At 32.3% G+C, this 20,854-nt stretch overlaps 1 protein-coding gene across 11 annotated transcripts in view; it reads left to right on the top strand.

Annotated features, from left to right (window-relative positions):
- Positions 1 to 20,854, top strand: part of LOC139485550 (inverted formin-2-like) — a 77,075-nt gene that overhangs the window by 12,684 nt on the left and 43,537 nt on the right. For 9 of the 11 annotated variants that reach the window (XM_071270111.1, XM_071270107.1, XM_071270109.1 and 6 more), the window contains one exon: positions 101 to 738. In XM_071270111.1, coding sequence (XP_071126212.1) covers positions 117 to 738 — 622 coding nt within the window. In that variant the 5' untranslated portion in view covers positions 101 to 116. Of the gene's footprint in view, positions 1 to 100; positions 739 to 3,805; positions 4,497 to 17,778; positions 18,364 to 20,854 lie in introns of those variants that run through there. The other 2 variants (XM_071270103.1, XM_071270114.1) reach the window with 2 other exon arrangements.

Below are 20,854 nucleotides of genomic sequence, written 5' to 3'. Positions count from 1 at the left end.
CTGGGTGTATGTGATTTCAATATTATTATCTGATTTGAGAGTAAACACATTTAAGTTATATTTGATGTTATTTATTTACTGTACGGTTGGATAATTTCAGACGACAACAAACAGACATGGCTACCCTGTTCAGGACACTGAGAAATACTGTGTATAGGTTATCCCATAGACGGAAGAAAAAAAGCAACAAGAAAAAAGATGTTAAAAATGATGCAGATGATATTGATGGTCCGAGAATCGAAGCGCGCGAATTAATTGACGAAACGAAAGATACACAAATTACAGTGGAACTGCACAATTCTGACGAAATGGACCAAAAGAAAATAACTAAAGACGAAGCAGAAGATGGCATTAATTCAGACGACCAAAATACAAAATCAAAAAAGAAATTCAAATTGAAAGACAGAATAAGTGATGCTTTGTCAAATCCAGACTTTGAAAATTGTGAACCTGAAATTTGTGTGAAAATGATGCACGTTCCAACAATCAAAACTGTTACATTATTGAAAAAGAAAATTAAACAAAATGATAAAATATGGACTCGTGGATTTCTAGAGGCTGAGGGCCTATCTGTCTTATTAGATTGTGTTGACACTTTAAGTAGTGGTCGTGTGACGCAGTTGGCCGATGCTTTGTTACTTCTAGAAGTTGTTGATAGTATTAAGGCAGTGGTCAGTTCTAAACTTGGTTTGGACTATCTGGTGAAAGCTGAAAATGACACAAAAAAACTTATTAAAGGTAAGCATTTAATTTTGATAAAACATTATACATCTCGTAGTATTTTCGGATACACTAATGTATATATGTATATAAAATCGATTGAAACAGTACATATTAAGACGGCAAGACAATAAGTGTATCTTATCTACTGTGTTTACAAAGTCGCTATACCACGACTTTTATAACCGAATTATTTGATCACCATATATGACAACCTAGTCAAAAGAATACGGTAATCCAACCCTGATTAAGATCTTATGCCACATTGTCAATGACTGCTGAAACAATTTTACATGTTTTCTTTTTTAATCTTCAGACTATTTGTGTTTGTTATTCAACCTTGACCGTGTAACTTCTAACATGACACACGCAAAGCCAATCTTATACTCATACTGACATGTATTAAAGTTTTCACAAAATTTCGAATTTGTATGAGTGATAAGAAACATTGGATGTATCAAATAAAAGTGATTGCATATCAGTATTAGAATAGAAAGACAACAAATTATCCACTAATCGCTTCTAGGACTAATATTTATCAGTCGTCTAGGAATTTTGAATAGAACCATCTTTTATTAAGGATTTTACGATTCCTCTAAGGCAGTGTGCTGTTTTTCTTTTATATTCCTAGAGTTGACTGGGCCCTAGAAACATGGTCATCCCTAGGATTTTGTCAGTCAAGCAAAAAAAACCCTTACTTTTAAAAATGGGACGACCATTGGTTGTTCGGGATGTATAAGATCACGGTCACGTCTGATCGGAATATGGACTTCTAATGGCTCGCGCATAGAAACTACCACGCTCTCCTCGTGTTAAAAATTCCTATGCTACACAACCTTTATAATATTAAAAAAACAAAACCATTTTGAAATATTTGCCACTGGACATGAAGCAAACAGCAATCATTTATTCCTTATCCCATAACCCATCTGTATTTTTCTGGTTGCTTGAGTAAAGAGGATAGGAATTCCATTTAGTTTTCTTCTATATACAAATGTATATGTGCTTCGTCAGGCAACTCCTTTAAACGGCTAGACAACTTTTAGTGAAAACTTGACACAGTTGTAAGACAATAACTGAGGATCTGATCCCAGTTCAACATGTTAAAGAGACCATTATCGAATGGACTTTCTTAATAAACTAAAAGTATTACAGAAGTATTGCAGGATGGTGTGTATTCTATAGTGGGAGTTCACTCACAGCTCTTGTTTTTATAGACAATGCATTAGATATAAGTAAAAGCAAACCCTATAGAATATAAAAGTAATTGTATAATGTGTTCATTGGGCACAAATGGTGCCTCCGCTAGCATATTACTTTCTAAACGAGCATAGCTCAAAGAATGGTAAAAGTGACGCCACCCAAATTCGAACGTGATCGGTATTTTGTGGTTATACGCATCACAACATTTGGGGAAGGCATGTACTATTTCGAGAACGGAAACGGTTAAGTTACAATTATAGTAAATGGTACAATGGAAAATTAAAATTATTTCTTAAGAGAACTCTTATGACCTGATATCACTCCAAGTTTCTATTGCCCAGTCTTTAATTTTCTGTGTTGTGTTTTGCATACTGTTGTTTGTCTTATGATCTCTTTTCATTTTTTGCCATGACGTTGACTTACGCGTGTAAATATTTCTTTGGTATCTTTCATCTCTCGTAAATGCTTATTTTTTCCATATTTTGTAAAATTATGAAATGCATTGTAATACTAGGATAGTGTTTGCACTAAGTAGAGATGTTACGGCCAAAGAAGAAAACAAGTTAAAGTTTTTTTTGCATATGGGAAAAGGGACATAATCCACTTTGCAATATTTTCAGTATCGCCAATTAAACATGTAATAATTGTACGTCTGAAATATCATGGAAAGGATACGCTCACCTTGTCCATTCATCTAGTCTTGTTATTCTTATGAGCTCTTAGTGATAACACTAATATTCATTAGAACTTTAAGTAAAAGAAAATAGCATGATGTGTCGTTTTCATAATATAATTATACTTTTATTTGCGGATTATGCCATGATTGAGATATTCAAATCTTCTTCTATAATGCGTCAAAGCAAGAAACTATATGAATTCGACACAAACAAAATAGTATCACATATATCAAAATGAAAGTATGGAATAATTTAATGACTGTTATTTTATAAATTGCAACACTATATAATTTTTACTGATGAAGTTATGAAATAGCTGTAATGCCGATGTAAAATACAATTTCTTGGAACTTCTACTCTAAATATTAACATACGTGTATCTAAAGATCCACATGAAAAATATCCTTACCACATCTTTTTTGATCCATGTTCAGTAATTTTAATTGCAAGAGAATAAAGTCATTCAGTATAAGTTACCAGGTACTGTCCATTGGTTGTCCAGTTTTAATCTAAACACATATATATCTCCGTCCTTTCCGTTATTTAGAAGATGCTATTGGACACAAAAGTGACAACACTATACTCTATTTTGACGTTTATGATTTACATCTTTATTTCAAAAATGCTAAAGGCGTTACCAACGCATTAAATCTGTGATCCGGAAAAGTATTTGGACTAAGTAGCAAGGACCCTTTTGTTGTCAGATTTGAATGGCTATACTTATTTGTAGCATTTATTACAATTTAAAGATAATGATTTAAATCAAAGTGATGCATAATAGGAAAATGAAGAAATGAGGCGAAAGTTTAGTATGTATTTTAACACATAATCGTATTAGACACAGTATGCCAGACAATTTCGTGTTTAAGAAAGTTTAAAATGTTTTTCTTCGACGGATATATCAGTGTGTACCAAGCTAGTTGTTTTATTTATTCAGCTTCGGTTTGGTTCTCTTTTGAGTAAAAATTTCTTATTCTGTTTAAATATACCAATTGCTGAAAAAGAATGAAGCAGACTTGCATCATAATTACACTTTCTTATATACAAGTCACCGTGTTATATTTGTTCATATAAACTGCTAAAAGGTTTATTTATGAATTATGTGACACATTAGTCTAGAGATTGATTAGGACAACATATGAAATGTCAACTGTCGGAAAGTAACATGAGAATATTACCTAATGCAAATGTAAACTTAATTTAATTTTTAAAAAGATAAAAAAAAAATGAATTGTTTTCGACGCTGTTGTGGTAAATTTCAATGTCTGCGGCGGGAAAAGGAGAACGATAAACTCAACTCGACAGTTTCCATGGACACAAGAGTCGCAAAGAGTGATTTCGACTTGTATTCGACACCTACAATACAGATACGTAATGATGTTGAAAGTGGGGACACAATTTTGGAAAACGTTGATAAGATATCAGACGTTTCGCAATCTGTAATATTCAAAGACGTAGAGCAAGTGAAAGGTGCTGCTTCTGAGGAAGATGTTTTAATCGAAATCAAAAAGGATAATTATACAAAACAGGTCGTGGCAAGAGAGAAAGGAACGTTTAAAAAACTGGTAACTGGAGCATTTGTTAACCCTGCTTTTGATCACTGTGAACCAGAGCTATGTATTGAAATGATGAAACACCCTAGTATGAGAACATTCGTAGCGCTGAAGAAACAACTTCAAAATAGTAATTCCGAATGGATATCAAATTTCTTAGATGCTGGAGGATTATTAGTGTTACTGGAATTTATTGATTCATTGAGTGCTAGTAGAGTAAGTCAATTATCCGATGCCTTGGTGTTACTAGAAGCCGTCCAATGTGTAAAAGCTGTGGTTAATTGTAAAGTTGGACTGGAATATCTTGTTCAGAATATAGAGTTCACTAAGAAGCTAATAAATAGTAAGATTTTTTTTCCACCCCGTACTTCCTCAATATACGAGGGTCTGGATGGGGGTCCCTCAATTCTGTATTTTTTAATGCTTTTACACGTTTTTTCTATTCCCTATTTGTTTTCCAGTTCTTTATATGCTAGCCTCCCGGTTTTCTCTTTTTTTTTTATTTCATGGGCCTATTTTTGCTATTCTTAATTAAAAACATATATTTAGGCCCATCTTTCTGTAGTACATGTGTTAGCCCATAATTCTCTATTCTGTAAAAGTCATCCAGACCTTCGTATATATGTAATGTTATTTTTCAACACATTCATACTAACAAATGTACCTATAAAAGAACCTTTCTTATAAAGAGGTTTACTAATTCTAAACGTTAAAGCTAAAACAATTAAATGACATAAACAACCTGTTGATAACGTAAGTAAAAACAAAAACAGTATTTAGTGAATGAAAAATTACTTTTCTGACCCAAGATTTGTGACATTATATTTTATTGTTATGTAAGTTGTTACTTGTATGTCGAGATATTTCCCACAGAAACAAATCATGTCATAAACGACGAGAAAGAATTTTACCTTAACTTTATACCTGAATTTTGTTTTGAAAATTCTAACAACACACCTTATAGTTGACGTTATACGTCTATATATTCAAAGTTCTCGACTTATTTGATTTGAAAAAGATAAAATGGAGAAAATTGAATGTAACACCATCAAAACATCAATAGCTATTGTCTGTAATTAATGAGGAGAATATTTTTCACATCAAAGACTTGTATCCGTGGTGTACCTAAGTAGTAGATTTCTAGATTATTGCCAACATCATTTGAATACTAGTAAACATATAATATATGTAACAACACCTTTACAGTTTCACGAAAAAGACAATAATTCATGGAGCATTATGCTCTTAAGAAAAACTATTTTAAATTTTAATATACTTGTGAAGGGACAAAGGAGCCGAGGATAAGGGGTCATTCGACTCCGAAAATAGGTTGTTGTATAAAATGAAACGAAAAAGGACACTTATTAACTTCTACACTGTATACTTTAAAAAAAAATGTTTTTTTTTTTTTGCTCGTCAGTTGCTGAAGTTTTCCCTCCACCCTTTCAGGCAATTTCTACGCTGCTGTGTTTTGCATACATGAACTTGTCTTTTTACTCAGTGTTAAGTCAGGAAGGTTTAAATTGAAAGGGTATATGATTTAGATCAAATCCACAGAAGAAATGTTCCTCGCGTAGTGATAGTCAACACAAACTTTATCTCGACTACGTTTAGGGAGCTACCATTTGATTTTTATGGGGGGCTAGGATGAAAAATTTTGTCCTGCTTTTTTTTTAGTTGTAATCCCTGTCCTGCCGCAAAGTGCACAACAGAGAACGAAAAGCACTTTAGAAGAAAAATTCATGACTAACAAAAACTATTAATCGTTATATTTTTATTTTATGAAACGAGGCCCTGTTTATAATTAATGACACATAAAGGTCAAATGATAATTTTCAGTATGTAATTTTGATTTCTTCATTTACATAAACTATGTTTTCGATCGATCTTCGTCATAATAGTTATCAAAGGTACCAGGATTATAATTTAGTACGCCAGACGCGCGTTTCGTTTACATAAGACTCATCGGTGACGTTCATATCATAAATGATGCACAATAAAATGCAAATTTGAAACATAAAGACCTTAATTATTTTGATGATATGTATACGTGTTTACTCTGGCAAGCTAGATTGATAAGGCGGCGCGAAAAGGGAGATTATTTTATCCAACTGCCTCTTTCTCCTAAAGTAACTGAATTTACTTACTACTACTTTCATCCACTTTCTATCCCCGACCCTTCTTTTATGATTCCTGTCTTACTTGTCCTTCTGATCTTGCACGTGTTCCGTTTGTAAACTTGAATTGATAAAACGAAAAAACTTTAGAACTAAAAAAAAAAAAAAAAAGAGAAACAAAGAAATAAAATCCATTTTGGCCTTCTAACTATTTGATTCGAAACGCGAGTCATGAGCCTGTTATATTTGATGTGTAATTGTATCCATTGCTTGTGAAAAAATCTATAGTTGTACTTGAAAGGGATTGTGAATTTGAATGTGAATAAAATTTCAGTTAAATAGACAAAACTAACATGGCATCTTACAATTACACCATGAGGCTACACGTAACGATATTTGTAATAACTTCCTTGTGAACGCTCATCGTGTCAACGATCGCAGACGACAAAACAACTATTTCTGTACTTCAATTTTCAATCTATTTTTGTTATTCAGCTATATATTTTTATAATTCAGTTATCTATTTCTGTAAGTCAGTTTCTGAATGTAAACATTTGGTTCAATATATCTATATATAGGATGTAAGTCTAAAATCAGCAGCTTTGCATATTACTTTGAAATTGGTACTGAAAACTTCCGAGATATGCATACCACGCAATATCATATTAAAACAACAGTAGTTTACCGATGTTCAAATCTTATAAATCAACCGAAATGAGTCAGTGATTATAGGTTGTTGATGTGACACGGTTTTCGTTGTTTTTATGGTCCATCTACGATTGTAGAGGGGCATTATGTTTTCTGGTCTGTGGGTCCGTACGTCTGTTCGTCCGTCCGTCCGTTCGTTCCGCTTCAGGTTAAAGTTTTTGGTCGAGGTAGTTATTGATGAAGTTGACTTGAAACTTAGTACACATGTTCCCTATGATATGATCTTTCTAATTTTAATGCCAAATTAGAGATTTTACCCCAATTTCACGGTCCACTGAACATAGAAAATGATAGTGCGCGTGGGGCATTTGTGTACTTGGGACACATTCTTGTTTTGTATAGATTAGACCGTGGGAAAAACGAAAAACAGTAAAAAGACATTCAACAGTTTACAAAACACAACAGTAAAAAGACATTCAACAGTTTACAAAACACAACATACAAAACTTAAGACTGAGCAAGACCTACCCCACCAAACACTGGGAATGGTCTGCGGTTCTGCTCCAAATATGTTACCCGTCATGTTACTCATGTAGGCATTCATGATGACAATCATATATCGTAGTGTTAGGGACAGTATGCTTCCATCTTGATGTCACTATATTTTTTTTTCAAAGCAAGTTTGTATTTGTAGATATTAATTTCCCTTCCAAACTCAGCTTTAGTAATACGTTCAAAAAGTTGTCATTTAATAGGACATTTCAATAAGAGATTTGAGGTTAGGGGATGCGATTCTCATTATTTTGCTCAACACAGATTTTTAACGATTTCAAACAAAAGGATTAGGATGATTAAAAATTTAAAAGAAAAAACGTCATAGTGTGATGTGTTCTTTTAAAACGTTTTTATGCTCTATATAATGTGATAATCAAAATCGAGAGCCATTTGGTAGCACAAGATATGCAAATGAAACTAAAGGAATACTCACACTCATTAGTCTAAAACAAACTGACAACGGATAAAAAAAAAACTCACCATAGATACCAGGATTGAAATTTTGTACGGTAGTCGCGCGTTGTGTCTACGAAGGAATACGTTGATACATAATCCTTTGGAAAAATGGAAATAACTGTTTATGAATTGGCTGCGTTCGAAGCGCTTTTATGGTTTGACATATCTACATATCGATATATCTACATGCAGAACTATACGGATAATCAATTTTAATAAAACGTAAACATCCATTATAGTTCACTATTTTAACTATTAACATATGTGGTCGATGAACTAGATGTACTTTTGAATCAGAATTAGATCTGAGGATTAACATGATATGAATGTCCTTAGAGGACTGTCAGTTGAATGAAAATAAGCTGACAATCATAAAAAAACATTCAGTAGGAAAGAAAATGAGCTAACAATCATAAAAAAAAAACCATTTAGTAAGGAAAGAAATCCAATCTTCTCAACGTTGATATCACCAGTGTTGATTTTCTCTCTTTAATAAATTCAAAGATTTACTACACTGTAAATTAGGTTTGCGGTAATGAGATATAAATACTTGTTGAGTAAATTGTTTATATTTTTGTGATAAAAAAGTAGTAAGAATTTTCGTCTCAGTCCAAAGCTAGAAATTTGTAAAGTAAAATACACGTAAAATAAGGTTTATCAAGCTTATCTGTTCTTTAATACTATCATATGGTTTAATAAGTGAGTAATATAGCAAACTCAGTTCATCTAGTTTGATTTTTTCAACCCTTACCATTTACCGTTCCTACTCAACTTTTTGTTTCTTCGCCCAGAGGATGTTTTTCATACTTATACAATTACTGTTGTAGACGAAACGAGCGTCTGGCACAAATACCAAACTTCAATCTTGGTATCTATGATAAGTTTATCTGCATGTCTCTCTTGTTGGACATGCTATATACAGTCAAGATTCTACTTCGTCAAAATTATCTCCCCATTACGCCAGTTCATTTTCACAATCGTAGAAATGGAAGCCATTGTAGGGATGACGCGCTGTCAATTTTGCTCTTGGAAACCGATAAATGTATCCACATTGCACCATTACGATCCTTATATGTCAGTTGTATTTTAAAAGACAAATGTATCAACTAGCTAATGAGCATCAGTTAATGATCTTGTCTGCATTGACCCTAGTAATCACACACAAAAAAATATAATTTTTCGAAGATATGCATTTTCGTCATCCAACTTCACTGTGTCTAAACCACACCGGCAAAATTTGCTCGGACTCGATGGTATCTAACATCCGGCACAATGACGGAACACCAATAGACAAAAGAAAGGTAGGTTTCTTCTTATTTTTTTTATTTTTTTTATGATATCGAAGAATATATATACATATACAACTATTTTCTATTGTGAGATGCAATATTTTCTACAACCGTTCTATATTAACGGAGAAATAAGTAAAAATGCATGTCAAAATGACGAATTGAGTGAACCTTGCCTCGAAATTGTTTAATTTCTCGTTAAATTGATCACATTGTACGGAAAGAAAGGTACGGGAAGATAGATATTGACACGGAGATTGCAAATTTAGTTATTATGAGCATCTCCATAATTGTATCTCTGTGTATGGAACGAAAGAAATGGGTCATGTCAAAATGGAACTGTCCGGTTTCGTCAATGTATACAACCCGGTTTCGTCATAGATTTCAAAATGCATAACCCGGTTTGGTCAAATAAAAAAAATCATAATCGCATTACATTATAGTTGATTATTTAACTTCAGCGTTCAAAAGGAGTTTTGTGGGTCGTTGCAAAACAAGTTCGTTCACCGGACAACGGCTAATTATTTATATGAGTCTCAGATTCAAATAAATAATAAGCAAACACTTGAATTCCTACTCTTATAGAACACAAATATTTTAATTTACTTTGCATTCCGAATTTTTTTAACAGCATATTGAGATTAAAGCTCTCTAAATATGCGTTTTCTATATGAGTTATGGGAAAATGTGTTGAACATGTTTAAACTTGAAATTAAAGTTTACGGTCTTAAAAATCGAAACACACAATTGATATGTGATTTTCTCGCACAAAAGGATGGACACCTATAAGTAATCTAATCATTCTATGTATGTAATCTTTTCTACAATCTTTAAGGGATAATTTTAACTATGATACAAGTTTTGGCACACATCGCGCATTTACTATACAGGCTCTGTCATCGGACGAGTTAAGGTTTTTTCATCATTTTTTATGTCAGCGACAACACTTTGACTCAGTCCATTCCCGAATCACACGCTTGTAATTCCATGGTTGTCTTTGGTTGCTTTATACCATATGCGTTTTGAACATAAAATAGGCAGGTAGTTTTCTTGTTTGAATTGTTTTACATTTATAATGTAGGGCCCTGTTATAGCTTGCTTTCATGCAGTTTGTGTGTTTTTCTCATTGTTTAAGTCATACGCTGACCTAAACTTGATTAATTCAACATAATTTTTGTGTCTAAAAGAAAGTTGTCTCTTTGTCAATGTTTATGGGAAAAGTGGTTACTTCTTCTTAATAAGACCTAGATATAAATGACGGTCATGTTTTGCAAACCAACTTTTATTCACATTGAAAATACAAAACTGTCAGATATTGTTTTCGAAAGTTATCTTGAAGTTTCAATTGAATTTGAACTATACAAAAAATAAATAAGAACTGTAAAATTAATGTGAAAAACATACCTATGAAAATAAATGTGCCTACCAGAAACGGGGAGAAAGTTACAAATCTCACTGCTATGTTATGGATGCTTAAGTGTGAAAACTCGCTTTAGTGCGCAAGTAACACAGTATATATAGTACCAGAAAATCTAGCAGTTAAGTGAAATAAGGGATACGCCTTTCATTAGGAAAATGTGCATTAATAGGCACGTAGCTCCCTATACGCTAACACGCAGTTGCGTGCACATCGATTCGGCATGCAAAAAAATAATTGGCAAAATAAAAATTTATAGATTGAATGTTAAAGGAAACACCTATGTTGTCACTGTTTTAATTGATGAAATATCATTAAATAACGGCATTTGGTTTCAAAATAAAAGTGTTATTGGAGATTATGACAAAATCGGACAGTAACTTGTATCTTCTACAAGATTTGAATTTGTAATACTCAGTCTAAGACATGTAGTTTTTGGAGCACATTTTACAGTGTACGGTTCATCAGTTTGGAATGAGATGTACCAATCGGCATTAGAATATCAGAACCCTTCGATATCGTTGAAAATATGCCGAGGCGATGTGGTCGACAGGCTACCAGAGCCAATCACCCTGCAAACACGCCAAAACAGTATTGGAAAGTCTCATTACTTTTTGAGTATGTTGAAAACAAATGTACGATCAACAATGAACGACGACAGTTACTAGCATTACTGCATATTCATCGGCATTTCAGTGTGAATATTGACAATTAAAGTAATAGAGAAGTTTGTTTCTGCCTAGACCCGAACAGCAGATTTTGGACAATTTTGAGTAAATTCTGTATCACAAATATGTGTTGTTTATGTATTACTCTATTCAGAAGATTTATTAATAGTTTTACATTCATATTTTTTTTATATTATAAGTCCTATCTACATATAGCTCCTCTTTTAACAGTCCTATGACCGAAAACCGGAAAAGAAAACATTTATCTGCATAAAGGGGTCCCAAATTTTTTTCCGGTAGTTGCTTGCACATTGTTTCTTTCTAGCTACGCCCCTGAACTATCATAATTAACTATGTCCAAAAGTGCCCGTTTAAAATAGATTTTAACACGCCAAGTTTACTTTACAATAAATATATATTTAAAATCTCGAAAGACAATGTTCAGATCCGTGCCAAAGTTTCTTTTCATAAATTGTTTGTTAAAAAAACCCAAAAAAAACCGGGTGATGTATATAGACGAAACCGGGTGATTGTGTAGTAACAACATTGACGAAACCGGTTTATTTTAATTTGGCATGACCCTTTTCTTTCGTTCCATACACAGAAATACAATTATTGAGATGCTCATAATAACTCAATTTGCAATCTCCGTGTCAATATCTATCTTCCCGTACCTTTCTTTCCGTACAATGTGATCAATTTAACGAGAAATTAAACAATTTCGAGGCAAGGTTCACTCAATTCGTCATTTTGACATGCATTTTTACTTATTTCTCCGTTAATATAGAACGGTTGTAGAAAATATTGCATCTCACAATAGAAAATAGTTGTATGTGTATATATATTCTTCGATATCATAAAAAAAATAAAAAAAATAAGAAGAAACCTACCTTTCTTTTGTCTATTGGTGTTCCGTCATTGTGCCGGATGTTAGATACCATCGAGTCCGAGCAAATTTTGCCGGTGTGGTTTAGACACAGTGAACTTGAAAGACTGTCGTCAAGTACTTTTAGTAAAAAAATAGCCATACGAACACACCTTCTCTGTTTTTGTGATTCATTAGATAGGTATTTCACTTGACCCATATATTTCATCTTTTAGTAGTTGTGATTTATTTTATGTTATAAAGTCAACCTGTAGCTTTGATATATAAAAATGATAGAATCTGAAGTGAGACGATGTATGAAATATTCCTGCTTTGTGCGATATCAAGACAAAATATTCAACTCAAACACGCCCTAACATAAAAAGGTGCACTCGATTTTCTCTTTTCGGTACAATTGTTAGCCATTTTTTGGAATTTTTTCTTGAGTAACATAATAGACGGGCAGACACGAAAATTACTGAACTAATAGATTGATATGTTTTCCGTCCGTGGTAAAAAATTAAAAACAAATTTCTACATCCAACTTGAAAGATACCCATGTCGTCGACTTGATATTTAATTGTTCTGTTTAACTATGTACTAGATAAATTGAAAACTTATGCAAATGGTGTTTTTAAAATAAAACACTTCGTAATTGAGAAGAAAATTGTAATTTTATTTGATTCTATAAACTTTTAAAATGTTTGTCACTATAGTAAACATTACAGTAAGCATTTATCGCCTTCTCTAACAATGAGCTTCGATTCTTTTGTTCTATTTCAACCGGGTTTCCACCTGTATATATATATAAGACGTTTTTATATCAAGTATTAGCATCAATAACTGTTAAGAGATTTTAATATATGTATATAAATAAGATTAAATACTTATCCAGTATATATCGTATTTGGTCACTCTCACCCAAAAAGTAATTTACTGACACAATATATAGTTTTAGATCACAAACACACTGTGTAACAAATTTTTATCAACATGAAAGTACAAGATTCAATATTCTATTGGTTATTTTTCTATCTTGGAGACAATTTAGATTTAAGATTTATAATCGTATTAGAACTAGAATTAACCCAGAGCATAATCCGTTTTATTACAGATCGCACAGGATAAGATGTTTTTCTCTCTACGCTGGTTAATGAGAAATTACAATTTACAATTTAGATAAGATGGTTTTGCTTGTATATGGTAATAAACATTGATTTTCTTTTCTGTAAAATTGATAACTACAGTGAAACCTGACTAAACCGAACCCTTTCGGGACTTGAGATTTTGTTCGGTTTTGGCAGGTATTCGGTTTCATCAGGTTCACAATGCATAAAATGTGATATGATTGGTCTTCAGAACAAGTTTGGATTAGACAGGTTTCCGGTTTATTCAGGGTTCGGTTTAATCAGGTTTCACTGTATAATTATTGTAACCTAATCAATTATCCGGAATAAAATTACGTTTTCCCTATTAAAGTAAACTTTGGGTATATGTAAAGTAAAATAACAAAAATACTCCAAGGAAAATTCAAAACGGAAAGTCCCTAATCAAATGGCAAAATCAAAAGCTCAAACACATCAAACGTATGGATAACAACTGTCGTATTTCTGCCTTTGTACAGGTAGTTTCTTTTATCGAAAATGGTGAATTAAACGTTGTTTTACAGCTAGCTTAACCTCTGACTTGTTTGACAGTCGTATGAGATTCCATTATATTGACAACGATGTGTGAACAAAACAAACGGGCATAATAGGTAAAAATGTCAAAAAGTGGGGTACAGAAAGACCCAGATTGTGTTCTTCTTTTTTCCATGCATTCCTTTTTTTATTAGCTCTTCATTGATATTTCTATTGATTCCCCCTTAATGTTTTATATCCTTAATTATAATTATCATAACTTATTGAGTCGACCACTAATGAAGCCGGACTATATTATTATAGCGCAATATTTCAATATAACAATAAATATTAATTTAAATCTAACATATACATCATCATTGATTTTCTATATTTACCATATTTAGAACTAGAATTTAATCTTAATTTTTTGTTTGTGGGAGTAGTCTTGAAATCTGATTAAATAATTCCCCTGAAATCATAGAATCTTCAATAATACATTATATTGCGATACAATGGCTAAATAAAACTTTTGTGAATCTATTTTGATAGATTATTAGGGTTCTTTTCTTTGTTTACTATACATATCTGATGATGTTTCCATATTAAGTAAGAACAAATTGAAAACAGAAGACCAACACATTTTATTCTCGACATTATATATTGAAACACGTTTAATCGTGTTATGAAGGAAGCGGATTTCCAACAATTTGGAATAGTACGCGTTAAACTTGTGTGACTGTCAGAAGGAGGGTTGTCTCGTCTTTTAATTGCTATTAAATACGTTCCTAGATTCTTTAAGCTATTATTTCACTAGTGTATGCTTAACATTCATTTATTTTTTTACCAACTAATTCTCGCGAGCGATTATTATTAGGGCTTAAGCGAGAGTAAAAATAGCTCAAATCATGATACGTTTCTACCTCAGAAACAGACTAGAAGTATCTGTATATGGCAAAATCTTTAAGAAATTTGGGTCTTAAACGTCGTACTTTATTTTGCCTGTTAACATTTCGATTTTAATCTCACCGATGAGTCTTTTAGAATTTTAAAGCCTAGGATCTGATGAGTTTATTTAGTACATTTTACTTATATACTATATAGAAAGTTGAAATAAAGACGTTAGTAGTATACCGCTGTTCAAAAGTCATAATCTTTTGAGAGAAAACAAATCTGGGTTACAAACTAAAACCAAGGGAATAATTCTGCTCAATACGTTTTTTTTTTACATCTGATCATTTAAAATTAAGCAATGTGTCTCCCTCTATTCCTTGTTCTTGTTTGGAATTTTATTTTCTTTATTTCGATTAAAAGTCATTTTTTCCTCGCATGTTTACGCTTTTGGATTTTTAAATAGATTGGCTTCGAACATCACTGCATACAAATGGTAAAAATGCGTGTCCGGTGAAGTAAGAAAAAAAGATAGAAAGTGTTGCGATATTTAAGTCTATCCGTCATAGGTTGTTCAAATGGTATCGTAATTGTATCATGTTTACTTCATTAGACAAACAATTCGTCTTTATATAGTTTTGTTATATAATGAAACTTCGTGAATAATATAATTTTACAGCTAATTTTCTTGAACCTTTCTGTTTGCTTCGATGCAATGATTTACATAAATTGTATCGGAATATTTACGAACTTCGAATTGGGATGTTAAAACAAATTGAATAAGCTTTCAGTCGGTGAATGAATTGATTTGAAGTGGTCCATTCATAACCAACTAAATTCACGTTTCACAATCGACCATGAAAGATAAGTGTTTTCCAGTTTATCTTCGATGGTGGTTAATTCAAAGAAAATTTATAATACATTAAAGATAAGGCGTGTATTCGTCTTTAATATTGTAATGTTTATTGATTGTTTTCTCTACAAAGGATCTGTATAGGACGGAATATAATTATAGACAATTATAAAAACGTTTGACATGGTTAATTCTAAGGAAAAGATCATTTTATTCATAAAACAAATATTAGTTGTTTCTCATCGAGGATGTCAAAGAACATATTAAACAGAGGAGATGGGAAATAATTGCCAATGAGGAAACTATCCATCGATGACCAATTGACAAGGATATGAACATTTCAATATGTCAAAAGACACAAATTACCGATAGAAGAGGAAAACAAATGCTCCTGTTGTGAAATAAATCTAGGGATAATTGGACGTGCTACCTCTGTCACATACACAATTAAACTATAAATTAACATGAAATCTACCAGGGTGTCTATTACGTACAAGAGATATTACTCAATCTTAACACGGATCAGCCATTTATTGCCCCATTCCGACGGACTACCGTCGTTTTTCTAGGACATATTAAAAAATGGTGTCAAAGGAAAGCGGAAAATTCAGTCCCTAAAATTTTCTCCACGGAACAGGGATCGAATCAGGAACCTTTGTGTTAGTAGTCCGGTGGTACTTTTCCGACAGAGTAGTGTTTTTTTTAGTAATGCTAGTCAGCAAAATTCTCTCTATTTCATGGAATGGGGCAATTTGTACGCTAAACTATTTCAAAAATAATTCGGGTTAATTCTTTTTATTTCATAAGTTCGTCTAATTTTGCTTTTGATAAAATTGAGAATGGAAATGGAGATTTATCCACAAACCGACCATAAAACAAAAACCAGCCGAAGGCCACCAATGGGTCTTTAACACAGCGAGAAAATCCCGCACCCGAAGGTGTGCTTGAGCTGCTTCTTTTATTCTAAACATTCCCATTTCCATTTCGATAAATCTTTCCGTCTCCAAATCTTGTTATTTATAGTCACAATTACATTAAAACTTCTTAAAAACTCTTTACAAATAGGTTTTCCTTCTGAAACAGCTGATGAATAGGTTAACCATTTTGTCCTTCCAGTATAACGAAGTCTAATTACGTTTATTTCCTTAGAGCTCAGACCATTAACTGAAGTCCTAAGGGAAGGTTTAAAATTGATTGTAACAAGATTGTTGTCAACGACTAGGCTGTTCTGAAGAGATCATCGATCTTTTGCCGTAAAGACACACTTCTTACTGAGATTGACTTCTTAGTGATAAACATGCGGTCTTCATTCAGTAAATATATCTTTTTAATTTCTACTTGATTTTGTACCATATAGAAAAAAGTGTTCTTCCATATGAATCATGGGTTCATATTGCACATGGGTAACACTAAAAAATTGATAGCATGAAAGCATAAAAACCATACACAACATGAGTTAGTATTTTTTTTTAAATCATGCTACTCTAATAATGTAGGTCTATGGAAATCCTGGCCAAACTGCAATAATATCAACTGAAATAGAACTGTATCGTTTGTACGTATTCCTGTTGCTTAAACCTTAATAAAGACGAGACGCTATTTTAATCTAACTATGTTTTGTTTTAATGATATTTGATAATATCAGATGTGACATTAATTCTTTACGTTTATAGATTTTTAAAGTATATATATATATTATAGCAGCATCTACGATATGTTTTCCCTAGTAACAAAAGTACATTGGTAAAAAAAACCTTAATTTTATTTTCTAGTTATGAACATTGATTAATTTTAATTATGCTCAGGGGTGAAAAACCTCATAACACCTACACCGATTTGTTAATGTTTTTCTATATCATTACTGACTATAATTATTCCAAGTTTGGTTATACTAGAATTAATACGAGGGAGCATTGAAAATCAATAAATAGTATGCTTGTTCCATGAAATACACAGAAGAGCTATTTTCTTGATACCACCGGATTGTTCTTACGATAATTCGTATTCGAGTGTAAATGTTTCCAGGTTCCAACATGCAATGCGAACCAAAATGAACTAAAAACACATCATTAGATTATAAAATTTAACTTTAAATCAATTTCTGAGATTATTTGAGAAATTTATTAAATTGCGTAAGACACGAACTTGGCAAGATATCATCTGCTATGTGTTATGTAAACATTCTGGTTGCAGTGACTGTCGGATAATAGGTTGAATATGCCAACCACATAATCAATTTTCCTTAATGACAGGATTTCAAATTATCAATTTCAACAGTGCTTTAAATCTATTTGCTGCTATCACAGTCTAACGTAACAAGACGACTGGGATATTGACATTAGAAATATCTTCTGCTTAACGATCAAAACACAATGAAACGCCTTTCAAAACAAAGGTCATGTTTCTATCAAGAAAACACTGGAGTACAAAATCAGACGTCTCTCTCTGATGTGGAGTCCGACATTGATGAAGACCATGAACAAAGACATAAGTTACAAAGGTCCAACTCGGACACTAATTTGGCAGCTATTGCCACAGACTTGTTCCTGGCACAGTCGTGTGTCTTTCTGCTACGACATCCTTCTGTTATCAATTTCTATAGACTGAGAAAGAAACTGAGAAGTAACGACAAGCGATGGATGGGAGATTTTCTAAAACGAAATGGACTTGAATTACTGTTTGAATGTTTAGATAATTTAGGAAAATATTCCGGCCAGTTTTCTACACTGGTTTTACGTCTGGAATGTGTCATGTGTATCAAGACAGTAATGAACTCTGCCATTGGTTTACAGTGTCTTAGTAGTTCGGTATACGCTCCAAAATTCGCTTCAGGTAACAATATATACCTTTTTTTTCATCTAAAAGAAAGTTTTGTTGTAATTTTGTTGTTGTTTTAAAACGGAATTTATAAAGCCTTCTTTTCAATTTCATCACTATAATTTCTATCTTTCACTTAGTCGTGATCTATTTTAAAATAGAAGGTAAATGCTGCTTTATAATCAAGTGGTTTTTTTTGTAACGTCTGTTTCAAATCAAGAAAAGTTTACATTTTGGCACGCTCAACACTCCCGCAGTTATTTTGTTTGTAGTTTACTTGAAAAAATACTTCTTCAAGGTTTCTTTTTTATAACAGTAATTTGTCTTTCCGAGGCTTGATGTGTGTAGAATGTTCGTTTTGTAATTTCCATTTTATATGTATTAATTGGTTTGTCCGATACATTTTTTTGTATAAGCAATATTCGATATAACGTTTTTCTTTTTTTGCTGTTGTTGCAAGTTCCTTTAAATAAATAAATAAATGTTTGATTTAATTATTTAAGGGGACATTCAGTTGACAAATAGATACGTTTTGCCTGTGTGGTCTGATCTGAAACTTTATTATTATAAAACCTCCGAGGTCGAATCTAGAAACACTACGTCTTAGTATCGTTTCAGTGACTTTTGTCGAATGCTCTATTAGTTAATTAAGGGATGCATGTAGTAATTGTAAAATTTAAACAGTTTTTTCTTTATATTCTCTTTTCATTCTGTTGGTTATATTGATCTTCACATAATCCGACCGTTTGATATGGGAGGAGTATCCTAATTGAAGTCCAGTCCAGAAGTTCGTAATGAACATAGCCGAATTACCTGACAGATATTACATTAAATTTAGTTCCGCGCATTGCAGTTAATATATTATCATCGAGCATAACCTCCTCCCAATTAATTGAAAACGCAGAAAAAGTTCATTGGTGCTAGGTCTCTTATCAAACTCGTTCCAACCTGTGCTTTGTACTTAAGACATCTCAAATCAAATAAAATAAGTTCAATTTAAATAACAATGCAACATAAGATCTAAGAGAGCGTTTGAACCGACATAGACTAACTCTTAAATCTTTCACTTCTTCTACAGACAAACTGAACTTATGTCTGGAATACATCAAATTCTGAATTTATATGCTATCATTTGTAAACAGTCATTGCAACTCCATTACGTCAAACAAAGGATATTCATTAGAAATGCCTGGAATTGACTTTTATCATTAAAATTCACACAACATTAGATACTTGTTGAAACGATTTAATTTTGAAATCAAGGATTTACCGAGATTTTCTGAAAATGTTTTTTTTAAGTTCAATATTTGAGTTATAGGATAAAGCAATAATTTCTATATATAGAAAATTAAAACATTTATATTTCCGAAGCTATAAAGAACGAATACATTATTGCCATGTTGTCATGGCACCCGGTATGTTGTAGAAGTAACAACATACAAACACAGCTATTTGTCGTACATTGTAAAATATTTTGAACGGTTTCACATAGATAAATACAAAGTTATGTTACCCCCTGTGTCTAGCAGTATTATACCTTATTATTTTTAAAACCATGTCAGGCCGTGACATCATATTAATAGGTAAAATATCGTCTGTTTTTTCATCAAACAATAAAGTCTCCATTGTTATGCATTGCATGCAGTTTCATTATTATTTTAAAATGTGGGTCATATAATCTGCGTCTTCATTTGTCTAACTTTTCCTCAATAAAACGACAAAAAGTCTCATTTGAGAACTAGGCTTACCATAAACACATCACTTAAATTTCACATTGTTATTTTTCTTATGAAACAAACTGATCTACAGCAATTGCATGCGGAGAACATAATTGTAAAAATGGAGTACATATATTCGTTTGTATAATGATCCAGAGATAAGAGATTGTGTTTCATTTAAAAAAAAATCATTAATAGGAATTGTCGATTCAAAGGGTTCTTCTGACGAATCAAGGGTTTTTACGTGAAATTTTGACATTATTGGCTGTAATGAAATATATGTCGTAGGTCAACACACATTTGTTCAAATCAACCATTTTATAACCAATTCCTGTCCTCTTTTCATCGTCTCAGTAATATCATCAAATGGGGCTTATTATCGGATTGTCATCTGTCACGAGCAACAAGGGGAGTGGTACTAATCAAACAGGAATCTCAAACTTTTCTGATGCACCTGTGTGCTTCATCTGTTGTTTTTGAGATCTATTGCTTAGTTTTTAGTTAAGTTGGACAGTTATTGTCTTTTCGTCTTTTTTTCTTTAAACCATTATGTTTTCTACCGTATTTTAACTTACGATATTTTAATGTGTCCACGTATCTGCATACTTTTTTAACATGACGATCTCTGATATTAACATAGTCTGTTTTGTTCCTTTTTCAACGCGAAATCTCATTGTTTATAAAAAGGGTTGTTTAGTACCTAGCACTTTCCCAAAATTTAATTGACTATACCAAGGTACTTTGTATATTTATAACTCGGCACAAATTTTATTTGTTTTACTTTTATT

This window comes from Mytilus edulis, chromosome 8, assembly GCF_963676685.1.
Source record: "Mytilus edulis chromosome 8, xbMytEdul2.2, whole genome shotgun sequence".
Lineage (NCBI taxonomy): Eukaryota > Metazoa > Mollusca > Bivalvia > Mytilida > Mytilidae > Mytilus > Mytilus edulis.
The sequence above is the reverse complement of the archived record's forward strand: the minus strand, read 5'-3'. Positions and strand labels throughout refer to the sequence as shown.